The sequence below is a fragment of the Myxocyprinus asiaticus genome, chromosome 13, assembly GCF_019703515.2.
Source record: "Myxocyprinus asiaticus isolate MX2 ecotype Aquarium Trade chromosome 13, UBuf_Myxa_2, whole genome shotgun sequence".
Lineage (NCBI taxonomy): Eukaryota > Metazoa > Chordata > Actinopteri > Cypriniformes > Catostomidae > Myxocyprinus > Myxocyprinus asiaticus.
In genome coordinates this window covers 28,833,303-28,854,003 of record NC_059356.1, presented here as the reverse complement: position 1 = coordinate 28,854,003, position 20,701 = coordinate 28,833,303, and the positions used below count along the sequence as shown (strand labels likewise).

Sequence of the window (20,701 nt, the reverse complement as noted above, 5' to 3'; positions counted from 1 at the left end):
TGATTGCAGGTATGGTTGGTGAATTTTATTTCATTTATTATTTCAATTTTTATCATTCATAAATTCCGTTAGTTTAATAAAATATGCCTTTGGTGTTGTTATGCATTTTACTGAATGGAACAATCTAATATAAAATAAAAATATAATACTTTGTAATGTACTGAGTCTGCAAGAAGCACTCTGAGGAGAGATTGTGAAAAGGAAGATTGTTGTAACACTGTCCCATTTTATGATTGCAGTAAACACACAAAAAGGCACTGGTGGTGTTTGTACTTATTGTGATCCTGTGGTGCAAGTAGATGTCCGCCACATTCACACAGATCTGTCCAAATAAAAAGTCCCTTGCAAAAATTATAAGTAAATTCTGACGCTTGTTGTGGTATGCGTGACACAAAGGTTTTATAAAAAGCAATATATCAGTGAAGGCATCATTGTCAAGATAGATTTTACTCTAATGGATACCATTTTATAAGAATTTCCTTATTATTATTATTTATTATTTTGTACCTGAGAATGCAGTCAGGCAAAGCATTTATAATATGGAAGAAAACAAACAAGTCAACTAGGCTATATATTGGAAATGAAAACAAAGACTTTCATGATATAATCCTTTAAAATTAGACTTATTTAATGGGTGTATTTTGCAACAATAAAGTATAATATAACAATACATATAATACAAATTACATTAAATTAAAAAATAGCTGCTGAAAAAGGCAGTATATTTTACATTTGGCATATCAGTATTTTCCTGTGAGTATAATTTCCCTTCCCCTTTTTAATTTTCAAGAGAAATTCACTGGCACAACCAAACAGAAATGAACAGTTCTGTCTCTTCACCCAAGTGTTGAAAGGGACACATATTTAATTTAACTTTATGTTTAACTACAGGCTCATCACGGTACACACTTGATTAATTAAAAGTCATGAAGCTTAATACAACAAGTGTTTTATTCATGCACAAGGGAAATTCAGGACTCCCAGTTTCAAAATGGAAAATAACACCACTTGGGTGAATTTGTTTGTGCATGTTAATAAGCTGCATTAGTGTGGATGATCAGGGTTTCTGCAGGTTTTATGAAGCTAAATTTAAGACCTTTTTTAAGACCAACTAAAGAAAATGTAAGGAATCAATGTGTGTGTGTGTGTGTGTGTGTGTGTGTGTGTGTGTGTGTGGCATTTTGTTTTTATTTAGTACTGCCCCGAAGAAGCTATTTGACATAACACATCCTCACATATATTCCACACAACAAAATAGTAACTGAATTTACACACATGATCCTGTTAAGAAGTTTACATTCCCTTGGTTTCTAATATGGTGTGTTGCTTTCTTGATGATCAATGACTGTTTGTGTAATAATTGTTCACGAATCCCTGCTTTGTCCTGAGCAGTGAAGAAACCCAACTACAGTAAAATTATTCTTCTGCACATATGAGTTCTTCCCAACAGTGGCTATATATGAGGTCCAGATTACTAATACACAACTATTACAAAAGGTGCAAACAATTACTGATGCTCAAGAAGGCATCATAAGAAGAACCAAGGGGTGCACACTTTTGAACAGGATTTGTGTAAATAAGAGTACATTTTGTGTTGTGTAGCTTTTGAAGGACAGTACTACAGGTTATTTGTATACATTCTGAAAGGGGTATGGAAACTTATAAAAACAAAAGGGTTATGCAAACTTCTGCACTTAACTGTATAGCCTATATAGTTTGTAAAAATGTATGGTTTTTAGTTTTTTCATGATTTATCTACATTTTAGCTTTTTTTCATGTACAAATTCCATGTAGCCTATCCTATCCATATGATGTCATATTGCATGTGTAATTATGAAATGACTTCACAAAAATTCACAACATTGTAACCAAAAATTCAAAATACAACCCCCCCATCTGAAATATAAGTGCTTGTACTACGTAAAAAGTGCAGTGTAGCTGTCTAAGTGTGACATTGTCTGATTTACCTCCGTGCTTGTGGGGAAATGAACATTAAACCAGGACATAATTACAATGTTTCGAGAATTGTCGGGACACCGGGACACACCTCTTCAAAATGGGACGCCTGGTCACCCTACTAAATGCAATGAGAAAACAATCCCGCAACGAGAAAACAATCCCTCATACAACATTTAATGCCATGACCTTATGAATTAAAGACTTGTTGCTTCGATTTAAGACCTTTTTAAGGCCTTATTTTGCAGAAGGGCGAATTAAGACTTTTTAAGACCTGCGGAAACCCTGAGATATTGTCAATGACAGATTCAAAAATAACACTATGACATGCAAAGATCTTATGTAGTAGGTTGTATGTAGAATCTGGAAGAAAAACTCCACAGGACTTCAGTTTCCATACGCAGGGGCAGACAGTGACTGTGATGAACTGGAACAAGTTGGGAAACAACCCAGATTCACCCTTCTCAAAAACCGCAGACTTGAGAAAATGGAAAAGCAAATTACATGTATTCACAAACTCTGTGGTTAAAGACAACAAAAATTTGCCAAAAGACAAAATGAGCAGCTTACCGTGTTTCAGACTGGTATTATAGGAATCATCATGGAAGGAGAACAGGAAAAAGGAAGAAGTTTTTAATGACAAGAAAACCAATAATGTCATCATTCTACTTTACTGATATGGAATGCTACAGTATGTGCACAGAATGACATTTCATAATGGTATAGACAGTTGTGAAAGCTGTCGTTAAAGCTTGTTACTGACACTGTACATATGAACATTGTATCCCTGTCCGGAAAAACTACAAAAGCTGGTATTACCTAAATCAGACATCTACCTCTACAATCTGTAAGGGTCCCATCTCTGTGGTAATATTTTCCTGTGAAACGTTTCCCTTTAAAACAAACAACAATAAAAATGTTTTTACATAGATAAAACTCAAAAAAGATTATGGACAGGAAACAAAATATTTGGTATATTTGATAAAAAGCTAATGAAACTCAAAACAGCCTCACCCAAAAGGAAAGTATATCCAGCTTTAAATTCACACACAAATGCACGTTTGTTTGTCTGATGGGGACTTTTCATGGATTTTTATTGTTTTTATGCTGAGCTAATGGTACTGTATTTTCTACCCCTAATGCTAAATCTATCCCTCACAGCTTTTTAAATGAAATATTATTAAGTTTGTTTTGTTTAAGTCTTTTTCCTCATGGGATTCCACATAAATGCTTCATTACTTTTATTACCTTCATTACTTTTATTATCCTGTACAGGTACCACACACAAAAGAGTAGAAGGATATTCAGTAGTAGAGAGACAGCAAGGCTCCAATTGTATGAATTAACTGTAGCTGGGAAACAAAACATAAAAGCATGCTTATGCTGGTTTACAATGGCATTTGGAGGTAAGGGGAGAGAGACAAAGAGAGAGAGAAGAAGGGCAGACAAAAATAAATCAGTCAGCCAGACCAAGAGCTCTTAAACTTACACAACATTTCCTGCATCTGTGTTTTATTTTCTATTTGGTGATCTGTGATAAGAGGGACACACAAAACAACATACAGAAACAAATCACTTTTTGACTTATGACACTTATGAAGTTGGCATATGATGAAATTTGTTTGATTAGTTGTACCCTGAGCCAAACTTACATACATACATATATATATATATATATATATATGTACAGTAAGTATATTATGTTTATAATAAAAGTGTAAGTATGTCAATGCATACTATATGTAATATATTAGTAATAGACCTTATTCACGCTAGCACCATCTTTGATGACAATGAGGCTGTGATGGATAAACTTACTCTCTCTTCAATGGCACGGATGATATAAAGCTGTAAAAAGCTCCTACATCACATCTGATTTTCCACAACTCATGTTGTCTGGATTTCTTTGTCTACTGAATGTTCTTAGATGTTTTTTTATTTTCAATGTTTTGTCCACGGAATGATCCAAAAACACTTTAAACTGCAGTACAGCCCATTGAAGAGATGTTAATTCTATCCCTCACAGCCTCGTTATCATTCCCGTTAAAAATCAAAGATGGCACTAGCGTGAATAAGGTCTATAAGTAAATTTAGTAAAACTATTAAATTAGTAACAATGGACACTCAGTGGTTACTTTATTAGGTACTTTTTAAGGCAAATATCTAATCAGCTAATTATGTGGCAGCAATTTAATAAACAAGCCCACATGGTCAAGAGTCAGTAATGTCTTAGAATTTAATGTCTCAGTAAATGTCTCAGAAACTGCTGATCTCCTGGAATTTTCAAGCACATTAATTTTGTAACGATGTAGCTGCTGGCAATGGCAATGATGATGACGAAGATGATGAGAACCCAAGTGCAGTTTTATTTACAGAACGTGAAATCCAAAAACCCTAACTAAATATAAACATGAACATGGCTTGACTAAAAGCTTGACTTGACAAAAACTTGACAATAAACGTGGCCTGACATAAACATCTACACTCACATTCAATACTTGACAAAGACACAATGGAAAACATGAGGCTTAAATACATGGACATGGGGAAACATAAACCAATGAACAAATAGAACTCATAACAAGCTAATTAAACAATAAACCAATGAAAACATGACACATGAACATGGAGGGAAAACAGGAATCACATGACAAGGGAAACAGGAACTAAACATTTCAAAATAAAAGACATGAATCAACAAAATACACATGACAAATTTCTAGAGCAGTAATTCTCAATCAGGGGGCCATGGCCCACCAGAGGGCCTCAGCAAACTTCCAAGTGGGTTTTAAGATGGTTTAATTATTTAAAATAAGTTATATTAAAGCAATATGACAAAAATACCACAAAAACGTTTTTGTTTTTTTTTTATTTGAAAAGATGCCGCCGCTGATGGCTGCTTCAGTGTGGAGCTCTCTAGCATTTTTGTTACTTTTGTTTGTTTGTCATGTTTTTTGTCACTCTTTCCCGATCAGTTTCACCAAGGATGAACTGCTGAATACTCGGCAAAGCGTACCTGATAATTATTTGCCAGTGTTTGATCATTCAGGCATTTTATTAGACACCTTAGTTGGAGGCTCAGCAGTGCTCTACAAGCGATCCAAAAGAAGCATGCGAGGGAAGCGAGCCAAAGCGCTTGTGAAGCTTCCTCAAAGTGGCTTTAGGACTCCGCTGCCGAGTATTCATCTGGCGAATGTCTGCTCCAAAAAAACGGACGAACTGCTTCTGCTCACTCAAACAAGTAAGGACTTTTCTAACTCCGCTGCTCTGTGTTTCACGGAAACCTGGCTGAGTGAAGCCATCCCGGACAGTGCATTTCATCTGCCTGGCTTCCAGCTGTTCAGAGCAGATCACGTTGCTGAATCATCTGGGAAAATGAGAGGTGATGGAACATGTTTTACATCAAGTATACAGTTGGTGTACAGATGTAACAGCATTGAAGAAGATGTGCTGTCCTAATTTAGACACTCTTCATCAACTGTAAGCCTTTCTACTCGCCGTGTGAGTTTCCCTCGTTTATTCTGGTGAGTGTTTATATCCCACTACAAGCCTGCTTTGACTGCACTGATCGGAGTGTTTTTAAGGCTGCAGCCACAGACCTGGAGGAGCTCACAGATACTGTGACATCATATATCAGTTTCTATGAGGAAATGTGCATCCCTACTAGGACATTTTTATCATTCAATAATGATAAACCATGATTTATAGGAAAACCCAGACAGCTTCATCATGCCAAAGAGGATGCTTACAGAAGTGGGGATAAAACATTGTACAACCAGGCCAGGAACATACTTACTAAGGAAATCAGAGTGGCTAAAAGAAGCTACTCTGAAAAGCTGAAAAACAGTTTTCAGCCAATGATCCTGAATCCGTGTGGAAAGGCCTAAAAAGCACCAGCGAGTACAAGACACCTCTCCCTCGCTCTGTAGAGAGTCAACTAATGGCTGATGAACTGAATGTGTTTTACTGCAGGTTTGAAAAGCCCAGTCTCACACCCCACACCCTCTCTGATCTTCACTTGACACACACACCAACACCTACTGGAACCCCCCTCCTCTCCCTCCTGCTACTCAACCTGCACTTATGATCTGTGGATGTGTGCCGGGTCTTTCAGAAACAAAAGACTAGGAAAGCTTCAGGCCCAGATGGTGTTTCACCTGCTTGTCTGAAAGTCTGCACTGACCAGCTGTCCCCCATCTTCAATAGATGACTGGAGCAGTGTGAAGTTTCCTGCTGCTTCAAACGCTCCACCATCATTCTGGTCCCCAAAAAACCCCAAATCACAGGATTTAATGACTACAGACCTGTCGCTCTCACGTCTGTGGTCATGAAGTCATTTGAAAGACTGGGTTTGGCCTACCTGAAGGACATCACTGGACCCTTGCTGGACCCCCTTCAGTTTGCATACCGAGCAAACAGGTCTGTGGATGATGCTGTCAATATGGGACTGCATTATATCCTGCAACACCTTGTGCCCACCCTAATCTGTCGATGGATCACCAGCCTTCTGACAGATAGGCAGCAGCTAGTGAGACTGGGGAAACTCACATCCGGGACCCTCACTATTAGCACTGGATCTCCTCAGGGATGCGGTCTCTCTCCACTGCTCTTCTCCTTCTATACAAATGACTGCACTGCAAAGGATCCCTCTGTCAAGCTCCTGAAGTTTTCAGACAACACCATGGTCATCAGCCTCATCCACGACCATGATGAGTCTGCATACAGATGGGAGGTTGATCAGATTCCATCTCTCGGGACCTGAAGTGGGACACCCACATAGTCTCCATTGTGAAGAAGGCTCAGCAGAGGTTGTACTTCCTTCCCCAGCTGAGGAAGTTCAACCTGCCACAGGGGCTGCTGACACTGTTCTACTTGGCCATCATTGAGTCTGTCCTGTGTACATTTATAACTGTCTGGTTTGGTTCAGCCACCAAATCAGACAGAAGGAAACTACAACGGACAGTCAGGACTGCTGAGAGGATTATTGGTGCCCCCCTGCCCACCCTCCAAGACCTGTACGTCTCCAGAGTGAGGAAATGTGCAGGTAGAATCTCTCTAGACCTCACACACCCTGCCCACTCCCTCTTTGAACTGTTGTCCTCTGGCTGGTGCTACAGAGCACTGAGCACCAGGACATCCAGGCACAAGAACCCTCAGGCCATTTTCCTCATGAACAATTAAACTGCCTCAGGACTCCCCCATAGTGCAACAATGTAAATACATATCCATGTACATATGTAAATTCACATATTTCATTCAATAAATGTACATACCCCTCCCTTGCACATACATTACCACATGCACATGTACATATGCCATTATATGTCCTATTATTTGTATGTCTATTTATACTCTTACTTTGTTTTATATTCTGTGTCTCAATGTAATGTTCTGTGTGCACTTGTTGCTCCTATCACCAAAAAAATTCCTTGTGTACGTGAGAACACTTGGCAATAAAGCTCATTCTGATTCTGATTCTGAAAACAACCACTAAAAATCAAGCTGTTCATTCCAGCCCCATTCACTCCTGCAGAATCTTACTCAGAGTAGATGCACACGGTTATACCAAGTATTGTAAAGGTGTACCTAATATAGTGGCCACTGAGTGTATACCGAAGGCATTATGTTACTCATGAGGCTGTTTGAATAAGTGGCAAATGTTGGTGCTTACTCATGGTTTGATGAATGGTAGTTGCTGATGGAGTGGTTGACAGATCTACAAAATGTAGCATACTGACATTTGAAAAAAGCAGAGTTATATGATAAGAATAATGCTACTCATTATCACTGATCAAGTTGCTCTCATGAGTGGCAAACTTGGTGCTTACTGATGGTTTGATGAATGGTTTTTGCTGATGGAGTGGTTGACAAATCTATAAAATAGTTAAATATTTGCCATTATAGATTGTTCTATCCATGCAAGCAAATGAAGATTGTTTCTAGCAATATTTTTTTTCTTCAAATTTGCTACAAAATTTGTACTGGATTTTAAAACAATGTATACTTCGTGTACATAAGAAAAATAATGGGATCCTGCAACACACAGGAAGATAACAGGATAATGTAACTTTACAGATTTACAGCATATTGGTTTAGAATTGCAGAATTTTTATGACAAGATATCAAAGCAACTTACATTCAAATACAGTGATGGTTTGCTTGATTCTTGGTGGTGAACTTGTTGTCCCTATATGATTATTAGGTTAATGTTAGTAGTTTCATTCAACAAAGTTTTTTAGTAGGTTCTTTCACTTTTCTCTCACATTATCTTCAGGTTCATATTAAATATGTACAACAAATAAAAGAAGATTAGAAAAAGAAAATTTGTGGTTGCAAGAGATAGAAAGTCAAATAACTTACTCTCTTTTGATGGGCATTTTAGAGCTAATAAATTCAAGGGAGACAAAGGAGAGAGAGGAAGTCAGTTCTTTGAGTTTGGCAGTTACGTAATAAATGAATCTGTGCCGGCAGAAATCTGTATTTAGCTCCACAGATTTCCGTAAAATCTGCATGCTCATCATGCTTAAAATGCTACACACCACGCTGTGCATGTTTGTTTATTCAATATTTGGGCTAAGCAAATGAGTTAATCTGAAAATGGAGTAGTCTCATCTCAGTTTAACACATTTTGCCATATTTAACCACACAATGTTTATCTCACAATCAATGCAGCAAATGTGAAATCAGATTCCAGGTGAACTCCTCTTGCAAATGAGATGTGTAGTGGTCTTTGGCCATACCAGGGGTAAATTAAGTTTGAGGGGAAAATAAAAGAAAAAAGGTAAATGAAAGGTTAAAAGTCCATACCTGATAATGATTCGTTGCAAGATTGTAGGTACATTTGCCCAAAGATGGTTTTGTTCACATAATTTGTTTTGTAACCACCTGTACAGCTGTGATCGGCACAAACCTTTTCAATATATTCTATGGAATTACCATTTCTTTCTGGAATTATCTGTAGAAAGGAAAATGGGAATCAGTCAATAACAACTGATACTGATTAAAATTTTTGAGCCAATTTCAAAAATATAAATAAATACACTACAAGCAATTATACTCACATAATTTAGCATTATTTCAAAACTTTCTACTACTTTGAATTTTTCCTTTTTCTTCTTATTTTTATTCCAAGACGAACATAGAGTGTTCATCACTGAAAGAAGTGTCAACTGTTGCTAAGAAAACAGTCAAGAACAGAAGACACACTTAAAAAAAATAGTTATATACTGTATGATAACCATAACATGACTATTATTTTTTAATACAAATCTAAAAAAGGTAAACTTCTAAACTAAATCTATACATTAAAATTCAAACCAGACTAGACCGTTAATTACTTTGCCTGATAAATACAGTCTTGTGGGTGTAGGGAATAAATCTCTGGCCAATTTATCCATCACCCCCATCTATTTCTATACAGTATATGTGTACAGATAACAGTCCGTACACCTCTAGTGGCTAGCATGTAAGTTAGAAAGGAAACACAAATATAACGAGCTAGATTAAAAAAACAAACACACATAAATTAACTACAAAACATTCTGACAACTAATCAATATATTAATAATAATAATAATAATAATAATAATAAAAATAATAATAAAAGTAAACAGTCTTTTACTGTTTGTTCTTACCTCTGCAAGATTTGTTTCGGATGGTGAGAACACTTTAATTTCAAACAAATGGTCTTCCATCAACTCATCATACTACAAGAATTCACAGAAGATATGGCTTATATTTGTGTGTATATAATGTGCAGAAAGACTAAACCTTATTTCTATTTCTATTCTAATGTAGTAAATGACTAGGGTTGGGTAAAAATATTGATTTTCCGATGCATCAAAATCTTAATTTGAACGATCTAGATATCGATTCTTAAATCCCAAGACCAATCTTTCATTTGTGTGGCAACCCTCTACAACACGAGTCAATCACTATATGCGACAAAATTTTGCACTATACAACAAGAAATTTCTGCACTTAGCCATTGGCTGGTAAATTTTCTGATTTCACTCACCATGAGTAGTATATTGGTGTAGACATTTTGCACCAAGCTCCTTTTACTGCATGTAGAGAATAAAAGATTGGTTTGACTGGTTCCATTTAATGTGTGTCTAAAGATGAGGTCTATGCAATCCATTTAAATAAACATTCAATGCTAATCACACATACTGTAGCACGGATGCGGGGAAAAAAAAGTCATTCGATTTAGTGCGCTCAATCAAAACACTTCTGTGAATAGCTCACTAAAATGCTGCTATTCTTAAAGAGACAGAACCGTTTTAGCACTTGTTCTATAATTCAAAGTAAATACTTTTGAATAGTACAAACTATGTAAACAATAAACATGTAACTATACAGTTTTTAAAGTATATATACAGAATATACACTGATCAGCCACAACATTAAAACCACCTGCCTAATATGCTGAGATGATATTCTTCTCACCACAATTGTACAGAGTTATCTGAGTTACCATAGACTTCGTCAGTTTGAACCAGTCTGGCCATTCTCCGTTGACCTCTCTCATCAACAAGGTGTTTCCATCTACAGAACTGCCGCTCACTGGATGTTTTTTGTTTTTGGCACCATTCTGAGTAAATTCTAGAGACTGTTGTGTGTGAAATTCCCAGGAGATCAGCAGTTACAGAAATACTCAAACCAGCCCGCCTGGCACCAACAATCATCCATGTGATTATCTAATCAGCCAAACGTGTGGCAGCAGTGCAGTGCATAAAATTATGCAGAGACGGGTCAGGAGCTTCAGTTAATGTTCACATCAACCATCAGAATGGGGAAACCTGAATGGTGCCAAAAACAAAACACATCCAGTGAGCGGCAGTTCTGTGGATGGAAACGCCTTGTTGATGATAGAGGTCAACAGAGAATGGCCAGACTTGTTTGAACTGACAAAGTCTACAGTAACTCAGGTAACCGCTCTGTACAATTGTGGTGAAAAGAATGGCATCTCAGAATGCTATTCTGAGATGCGGGTTCAGACTGTTTTGGTGGCACGAGGGGGACCTACACATCATATATCAGTTTCTGTGAGGAAATGTGCATCCCTACCAGGACATTTTTATCATTCAATAATGATAAACCATGATTTACAGGAAAACCCAGACAGCTTCATCATGCCAAAGAGGATGCTTACAGAAGTGGGGATAAAACATTGTACAACCAGGCCAGGAACATACTTACTAAGGAAATCAGAGTGGCTAAAAGAAGCTACTCTGAAAAACAGTTTTCAGCCAATGACCCTGAATCTGTGTGGAAAGGCCTAAAAAGCACCAGCGAGTACAAGACACCTCTCCCTCGCTCTGTAGAGAGTCAACTAATGGCTGATGAACTGAATGTGTTTTACTGCAGGTTTGAAAAGCCCAGTCTCACACCCCACTCCCTCTCTGATCTTCACTTCACACACACACCAACACCTCCTGGAACCCCCCTCCTCTCCCTCCTGCTACTCAACCTGCACTTATGATCTGTGGATGTGTGCCGGGTCTTTCAGAAACAAAAGACTAGGAAAGCTTCAGGCCCAGATGGTGTTTCACCTGCTTGTCTGAAAGTCTGCACTGACCAGCTGTCCTCCATCTTCAATAGATGACTGGAGCAGTGTGAAGTTTCCTGCTGCTTCAAATGCTCCACCATCATTCTGGTCCCCAAAAAAACCAAAAACCACAGGATTTAATGACTACAGACCTGTCGCTCTCACGTCTGTGGTCATGAAGTCATTTGAAAGACTGGGTTTGGCCTACCTGAAGGACATCACTGGACCCTTGCTGGACCCCCTTCAGTTTGTATACCGAGCAAACAGGTCTGTGGATGATGCTGTCAATACGGGACTGCATTATATCCTGCAACACCTTGTGCCCACCCTAATCTGTCGATGGATCACCAACTTTCTGACAGATAGGCAGCAGCTAGTGAGACTGGGGAAACTCACAACCGGGACCCTCACTATTAGCACTGGATCTCCTCAGGGATGCGTTCTCTCTCCACTGCTCTTCTCCTTCTACACAAATGACTGCACTGCAAAGGATCCCTCTGTCAAGCTCCTGAAGTTTTCAGACAACACCATGGTCATTGGCTTCATCCACGACCATGATGAGTCTGCATACAGATGGGAGGTTGATCAGATTGATCTCCTAGCCAATCACATGTAAGCCAATGCCTTATAAGTCTGCTCACAATCTATCACATTGCTGTTTCAGTGTGCTAACACGGCAACCTCCACCACCCCACCACCACCAGTTGAGTCCCGTCCTGCACGGGGGTAGGCTCCTCGCCCCTGCCTCTTATCTCTGGCAAGATATGACGGTTCCAAGTATAACTTCTTCAGACTGCCAGACGGGGCTTATGCCAAAGAGAGACATTACATTTCTGTATTATATTCATCAAATAAATGTAATATAAAACTTTACTCAAGTCTACGAGTCTTCCTAACAGAAATATATATTATATACTATCAATATACATGCCATTTAATATATAAAATTTCAAGACATCATATTTATTGATGGAATACATGGATTTCTACATTTTTTAAATATGTGACTAAAACAATGAAAAACATATGAATATTTACGTAATGTACCTAGTTAGAAGGTCCCCAGTATAATTAACAGCATTAGCTGAGAGAGAATTTCTTTCATATGAAAGCAAAATGGACATTACAACTGAAATATATGAATTGGAATCTAATCTAAATCTAATCAGATGGAGAGCTTGCAAATTGGAATCAAATCGAATCAGGAAATCCATATCAATACCCAACCCTATAAATTATTGATGTCAATTAATAAACACCATAGGAGATTTGTAAGAATGATGACAAAACTACATACTGTGAGCTGTTAGTTGCATGTTTTGGATGCATTACAAGGAGGCTTAAAGAAAAAATTAAACCAAAAATTAAAACATTTTCAACATTTACTCACCCTCATGCCATCCCAGATATGTAGGACTTTTTTTCTTCTGCAGAACACAAATATTTTTAGAAGACTATCTCAGCTCTATGGATCCATACAATTAAATTCAACAGGGTCCAAAACTTTGAAGCTCAAAAGGGACATAAAGGCAGCATGAAAGTAATCTATATGACTCCAGTGGTTAAATCCATGTCTTATGCGATATGATCGTTGTGAGACACAGATCAATATTTAAGTCCTTTTTTACTATAAATTCTCCTCCCTGTCCAGCAGGTGTCGATAAGCACAAAGAATGCAAATCACTAAAAGAAACGCATGGATTAAACCACTGGGGCTGGTTGCACCAGCTATACGTACGTTAGAACTTAGACTAGTTGTGGCGTAAATGGGCACTAAGTCACAATTTACGCACTACTAAATATTTGAGCGTTGCACCATTAAACTTAGGTAGGACATAACCCTACGTATAAACTAAATATTTATGGAAGCCTCCGACAGGAGTAACGGTTGGAATAAAAAAGCAGAATGATACCTGTATTTAATGACATTAATGAGCTCATGTTTTGCTTGATAGGCAATGGGTCCTTTCAACATACAGTATATGATGGTGTTGACATTTACACTCATTTACATTTACGAGAGAGAAAAAAAAATTACTTTTAAGCGGCTTTTCAGCATGAAACCGATCTAAAGGTGCAGTTTTCAGAGTGCGTCGCCCGGTGTCAAGTTTCAACACATTCAAAATATAGATAGGATATTAAAATGAATAAATGTCTATTTTTCCAGCCTGTTGTATTAGTATTTATTTATCACCCCTTATTTATTTTCGATACAGTTCCTATATATTGTTATTTACACAGGGCAAATTAAACGTACTTTTGTTACGTATCGTATTTAATGGGGATATAATTTATTACAGCTGACAGTTACATGAGCAGACAAGGTTTGAACATCAACCGTAGCGAGATAAACTGAAATTCACGGCTTTTTAACACTTCTGTGTACAAATATGAAGGTTGCTTATTGGTTTAATACGTGTAAACATCATATTATGCGACTACGCATTACTTTACGGAGAGCTTACGACCTACTAGTTAAGTCTTGCCTTAAGAACAGGTGGTGCAACCAAATTAAGCACTGACTTAGTTACAAACTAACTAGTAGTTACTAAGCCCTTAGTGTGAACTTTACGTCCCAACTTACATGAGAACGTATGCACAGCTGGTGCAACCCTATCCTGGAGCCTTATGGAATACTTTTATACTGCCTTAATGTGATTTTTGGAACTTCAGATTTGTGGCCACCTTTCACTTGCATTGAATGGACCTACAGAGCTGGAATATTCTTCTAAAAATCTTTGTGTTCTGCAGAAGAAATAAATTCCTTCACATCTGGGATGGATGAGGGTGAGTAAATGATGAGAATTCTTTTTTTTTTTTTTTTGGTGAACTTTTCCTTTAAAATTATGCTGTTGGCCCCTCATTGGAAAACACCTCAAACCTACAACTTTCCCAGGTTTCCCAGGTTAGCCAGAACATGACAAAAAGAATAAAACTTAGACTCACCAAGTGTACTTTGATTCCATTATGCATACAATCACATTGGCCATGATGAACATTTGTTATGAATAAAATTGCCTATTAAAGAAAGGGGAGGAATTAAGTTAAAATAACAGCTGTCTACATGATCTGAAATATTTTAAGATTCTTGAAACACTGTAACCACTAAAGGCTTCTCAGCCCTTGAGCTCTACTCCCTCTAGCTCAGAGGTGCCCAAACTTTTTCCTATAGAGGGCCAAAAATCAATCTTGATTGAGGGTCGTGGGCCAAAAGAGAACAGTGCATTATAACAAACTCAGGGGTAGGAATTTATCTCTGAAAATGGGGGGGTCAGGGTCACCCCCTTACATATGGGGCATTGCATAATGTGCATTGTTACTAAAAAAATGTTTTTATTATTTACATATTTCCAAATATTTTGGCTATTAAATTAATAAGCCAATTTAATAAAACAATGAACTTTAGTCAGAGATATGAAGTGGTTAGTGTTCTGTAAAATTATTATTGTATCATTAATAACATTTTATAACACATCCAGATATTATTGTTGTTATTATTATTATGATTAACTACATTGTAGCATTTGATCATTTTAGCGCGTGAGCACGACACCGAACTGATGCAAAGCATGAGAAGCGGAGTGCCTGTCTGTGCATGTTTATGGCGTGAGCATCCGCCACTGACTCGGCACCATCTGCACAACGGGCGGCACGAAACAAATAATGTTCAGCGAAAATTCAAATAAAGAACGCAATGGATATATTAATTTGGAACTATATCAGTTTGCAGGGGGATTTTTTTAGACCAGAGCCCAGAGTAAATTTACAATCCTGTATGGAACTAGAGATGAAGATGAGAGATGTAACAGGTGTTTAAGTGTCTCTCTTCATCATGCAGCTGGTACATTTCACAAAGTATTTTTGCTATTTCTGCCTTTCTTGCAAATGTGCTGCATTATGAAAAATGTTAACTATGTTAACAGCTTTGTTGATTATAAACAGGAACAATATATTTTTATCGCATCGCTCGCTTACGGAGATGTGGTATAACACTATTTGCATGTGAATTAACAGGTTTAGAAAGATTTATACATCTGTAACATAAGTTCAGTATCTATGCGACAAAGCACTTTTTCACTTCGCATGCTTACACTTCTGACACTGCTGACAACTGCACGAGAGAGAGAGAGAGAGAGAGGGAGAGACAAAGCAGATTTAATTGAGCAGCTTCTGGAATTACTGTTTGATACAAAAACAAGTTTATTGATTTGATTTGTTCATCTGTATCTAATAGTTTACTAATTTGCAACCGCACTGTAAAGTTAAGAAAAGTGTGCAGGAATTTCCCACATTATGAATGTTGAAATTGCAGGAATTATTAATATTTTTTTTTATTTTTCCCCTTTTTCACCCAATTTGGAATGCCCAATTCCCAATGTGCTTTTAAGTCCTTGTGGTTGCATAGTGATTTGCCTCAATCTGGGTGGCGGAGGTCAAATCTCAGCTGCCTCCGCGTCTGAGACCATCAACCTGTGCATCTTATCACGTGGCTTGTTGAACGCGTGTAGACATAGTGCATGTGGAGGCTTCACGCCACCCACCATGGCATCCACGCTCAACTCACCATGCGCCACACTGAGAACAAACCACATTATAACAACCACGAGGAGGTTACCCCATGTGACTCTACCCTCCCTAGCAACCGATCCAATTTGGTTGCTTAGGAGACCTGGCTGGATTCACTCAGCACACCTAGCAAGCTAGTGAACTCCAGGGGTGGTAGCCAACGTCTTTACCACTGAGCTAGCTAGGCCCCCAAAATTGTGGGAATTATTAAAATTGTGCGCAATAGCCGCAATCCCATGCCGAATTTCAGGCTCTGCAAACTGTTTTATCAATCAAATCAAATAAAATCCCTTTATTGTAATTCAACCATATACACAAGTGCAACAGTGGGTGAAAGTCTTGGGTGCAGTTCCGAGCAACATAGCAGTCATAACAGTGATGAGACATATACCAATTTACAATAAACATCAGATTTACACAACACAATATACAAATAATAATATACAATGTACAGTATACAATACACACAATATAGAATACACATACACATAATATAGAATACACAGTATACAATAAAATTAGTATATATCAAATATACAGTAGGTTGTATTGTGCTGTATTGGCATTCAGGCTGTCGGCTGATAGTCAGTTGCCAGTGTGTTGTTAAGAGAAATATAATTATGACAGTCCAGTGTGAGATTAATAAAGTGCAGTGCTGATGTATTTTGATCGTGAGAGATCAAGAGTTCAAAAGTCTGATTGCTTGGGGGAAGAAGCTGTCATGGAGTTGGCTGGTGCGGGTCCTGATGCTGCGATACCTCCTGCCTGATGGTAGCAGTGAGAGCAGCCCATGGCTCGGGTGGCTGGAGTCTCTGATGATCCTCCGAGCTTTTTTCACACACCGCCTGGTATATATGTCCTGGAGGGAGGGAAGCACACCTCCGATGTGTCTGGCAGTTCGCACCACCCTTTGCAGTGTTTTGCGGTTGTGGGTGGTGCTGTTGCCGTACCAGGCAGTGATACAGCCAATCAGGATGCTCTCTACAGTGCAGGTGTAGAACTGCATGAGGATGTGGTGGTTCATTCCAAACTTCCTCAGCCATCTCAGGAAGAAGGGGCACTGGAGAGCCTTCTTCACAACGGCCTCAGTGTGGATGGACCATGTGAGTTCCTCAGTGATGACACCCAGGAACTTGAAGCTGCTGACTCTCTCCACCGGTGCTCCATTGATGGTGATGGGACTGTGTTCTCTGTATTTTCTCCTGAAGTCCACCACAAGTTCCTTGGTCTTGCTGACGTTGAGGGAGAGATTGTGCTCCTGACACCAATGTGTCAGAGTGTGTACCTCCTCTCTGTAGGCTGTTTCTTCATTGTCAGTGATCAGACCTACCACCGTCATATCATCAGCAAACTTAATGATGGCATCGGAGCTATGTGTTGCCACACAGTCACATGTGTACAATAAATACAGGAGTGGGCTGAGAACACAGTGTTCAGGGTCAGTGGTGAGGAGATGTTACTGCCCATTCTGACCACCTGGGGTCTGCTTGACAGGAAGTCCAGAATCCAGCTGCACAGCGACCTGTTTAAGCCCAGAGCCCGGAGTTTCTCATCAAGCTTGGAGAGCACTATGGTGTTGAATGCTGAGCTGTAGTCTACAAACCGCATTCTCACATTTTACTTTAAGGAATATGTGTTTTATAAAATAAATAAATAAATAAATACTCTGCAATCTGCTAAACTAATGCAATGAAAAGCTGTGTCAAAAGCATTTTTTATTTTTTTTCACTCTTGTCATATACTTCAAGACGGGCCAAATCAAAGGACATCAAAGTTGGCCCATGGGCCCTAGTTTGGGCATCTCTGCTCTAGCTGAAGTGTGTAATTCCTGCGACCCTCTAGCATAACCAAATGCATTTGCAAAAATCACTGTTTTCAAACAGATTTCAATCAACTTCCCCCATCTAGCTGTGGATGTACAAATGAGTCCCACCAAAAACTGTTTTTTGATAGCACCACAAACCCACAGTGTTAAACTTTTTGGTGAAATCAACCTACAAATGGCTAACTTATAGTTGACTCTGCAAATAAAGCTGGGATCCGAGATACAAAAAATATTTAAAACCATTATGGCTACATTCGATATATACTGCAATAAATTATAAAGTTCTTTCCAAGAAAGCTCAACTAACATACAGTATTAGTAAAAAAATCATAACTCACGGATAACAAATTAATTAATGTCCAGGCTTTCCCACACATTACGCTGCCTTGTTAACCACTGGAGTTTAGCTCCATATGCCACAATATTTCGGTTGACTTGCTGGCTACATAACATGGAAGAAGCAGTGAGACAAAGCAGCAAATGAATTAAAGTGCAGATATAGATGAGCATATATGCTGAGATGGGACATAATTGTAAAAAAAAAACATTCTAGTGCTCAACTAATAATAGTTTGCATTGTCCCTAGACAATTTTCAGTCCATTCTGTAATGGGTTCAAAGGAATATGTGTTGAATACGTTAAGTACCCAAATGGTCTTTGTTTATTACATCATCCTGACAAATGGATCTGGCAAAAACCTAGAACACTGAGATGCAAAAACCTCTAGTGGCCTCTTAACACTCAAATAATTACAGCAACAATAAGAGAAAATTGTAAACTTACTTTACTATATTCACATTATGAACTGTTACCTTCTGGCAGACGATACAGAGTTCCACTTTACAGAACTCGTTAATAGAACTCAAACTCTTAATAGCAGTTTACAATGAGCCAGTTGTATTGGGATGAGAGTTGTTTAGACTGTTTGAGTTGTGTGTAATGTACTTTAATGGATGAATGTTTGTAAACATTAGTGTTCAGAGTCAAAGAATCCAGAAGAATCCAGAATCAAATTTCCCTATGGGGACAAAGTGTAGGCCTATTCTATTTTATTCTTATTAACACAGTTTAATAAACACACAAGACTGGATTTAAAAACAAAGGATAGAGCAAAAGGTTTGAATAGAATAAAGGGTGTATACACAAGTATAAGTCCTCTGAAGATGCCAACCAAGTTTGAAGGTCTGCCTTCAAAGATCTGTGTAGTACATACTTTCAGCACTTTTAAAGTTAAAAAGTATTAAAATCTGCAAGGACAAATGCATGCATGTGGTTAGTTTAGGCTTCCTGACATAAAATGAAAATAAAACTTCTAAATCAAAGTAATCCATGTATCATTCGTTCATTTCATTCAAAATCGGAAAAACAAAAAACGACTTATTTCATTGTTCATTTACAAAACCAATATTAAAAAACAAATAATTACTTATTTTTCATAATTTCAATATAATGCTCAAGTTAAAATAGGAAAATTGGAAAAAATAGCCACGGGACAATCCATGTATTGTAATCCGTGTTCATTTCATATCCATTTTGAAAAAAAAAAATTTAAAAATGGAAAATGAAAAAACAACTCGTATTTTTATTTAGCAATTATTTGCTTTGGTAAATTATTCAATAACAGTTTTTTCCCTTTTTAAAAAATGCATTATGCATTCAGAAAATTAAGTTTGAGAAAAATGACCTTAATACTGATTTTGTAAATTAGATTAATCTGTAGGCTGTTATTTCCCGAAATGGCCACGGAAGTTCGCATAAAGGCTAACAAGGATTGGCACTTTTAACCTACTTTATATTCTGCTGTTTCTGTGAGGATCATAGATGCTGGAACTTAGTTTTATATGGGGACGTGGGAAAAGGTAATAATTTCTCCTTGATTTTAATCCTGTGCGAATTGGTCCTGCCAGTCATTTTTACGGACTGCACGTTCCCACGCCAATTATCCTGTAGACTATTTTACCTTCTATAAAACACCCAGTAAAAATAACCCCTGGTTATAATTCTGCATGCTGGTAAAAAAAGCCACTGAATCTGCACTGTCCAACCTTTAACTTTAGTTGTTTCTCAACTTGAGAAAATAATTTATGTGATATTTATATTCCAATTACAGTCCTACTTTAGCTAACAGTATTTTAAGCTTTACTATTGTGATGTACATTGTTTGTTGTTGGTAGATTTTCACATTATGGAAAATATAAAAACGGTTCCACATTTTCTCTCGGGGGGTACCTCTGAACCCCCATAATGTATATTTCTTTAGTCACAAGGCCTGCTATGCCCCTTAGGTATCTAAAAATATGCAAACACAAATACTGGACTACTGTCAATCAGCTTCAAAACAAACAGTTGATTTTATCTTCTAATATTCATATCAAAGTGCACTCGGTTGATGAATATTTGAATCTTTTGGTAGAATATTCCCCAAACCCCACTACTTTGGCTTTGTCTCTGGGGCCCCAATGTCATAATCCTTGCCTAATTCTGAAGAGACTGTTTTGACTTTATGATTTATTTATTTTTTCTATTACAAAGTACTATTGCTGCCAACTTGTACATTTATAGTAACTATTTCATAAAACTGATCAAGCATTTCTTATGTCATTTCATAGCTACAGTATACTGACTACTGAAACCATGTAAGTTATTGTCCGGACCTTTGCTGGGAAGGAAATGTAGAGACCGGACCTCTTGGAACTTTAACTGAATACCCCTGGTTTATATCAAATAAAGTTAATATTTATTGCACCAAAAGATGAAATATAGTGTGCATGCTAAAAGATCCATGCTTAAAAAGAGCAGGGTCA

At 37.7% G+C, this 20,701-nt stretch overlaps 1 protein-coding gene across 3 annotated transcripts in view; it reads right to left on the bottom strand.

Moving 5' to 3' along the window:
• Nucleotides 1-604: 604 nt before the first annotated feature.
• LOC127450725 (uncharacterized) overlaps nt 605-20,701 on the bottom strand; it is a 31,691-nt gene continuing 11,594 nt past the window's right edge. Inside the window, exons 1-14 of one of the 3 annotated variants that reach the window (XM_051715034.1) lie at nt 11,715-12,031; nt 11,511-11,611; nt 9,974-10,019; nt 9,591-9,662; nt 9,018-9,131; nt 8,764-8,911; nt 8,317-8,340; nt 8,093-8,143; nt 7,785-7,829; nt 7,628-7,672; nt 3,446-3,487; nt 3,205-3,308; nt 2,527-2,849; nt 605-2,434 (exon numbers count right to left, since the gene is read on the bottom strand). In XM_051715034.1, the coding sequence (XP_051570994.1) occupies nt 2,781-2,849; nt 3,205-3,308; nt 3,446-3,487; nt 7,628-7,672; nt 7,785-7,829; nt 8,093-8,143; nt 8,317-8,340; nt 8,764-8,911; nt 9,018-9,131; nt 9,591-9,662; nt 9,974-10,019; nt 11,511-11,611; nt 11,715-11,807 (954 nt within the window). In that variant the 5' untranslated portion in view covers nt 11,808-12,031 and the 3' untranslated portion in view covers nt 605-2,434; nt 2,527-2,780. Of the gene's footprint in view, nt 2,435-2,526; nt 2,850-3,204; nt 3,309-3,445; nt 3,488-7,627; nt 7,673-7,784; nt 7,830-8,092; nt 8,144-8,316; nt 8,341-8,763; nt 8,912-9,017; nt 9,132-9,590; nt 9,663-9,973; nt 10,020-11,510; nt 11,612-11,714; nt 12,032-14,452; nt 14,525-18,235; nt 18,340-20,701 lie in introns of those variants that run through there. The other 2 variants (XM_051715035.1, XM_051715036.1) reach the window with 2 other exon arrangements.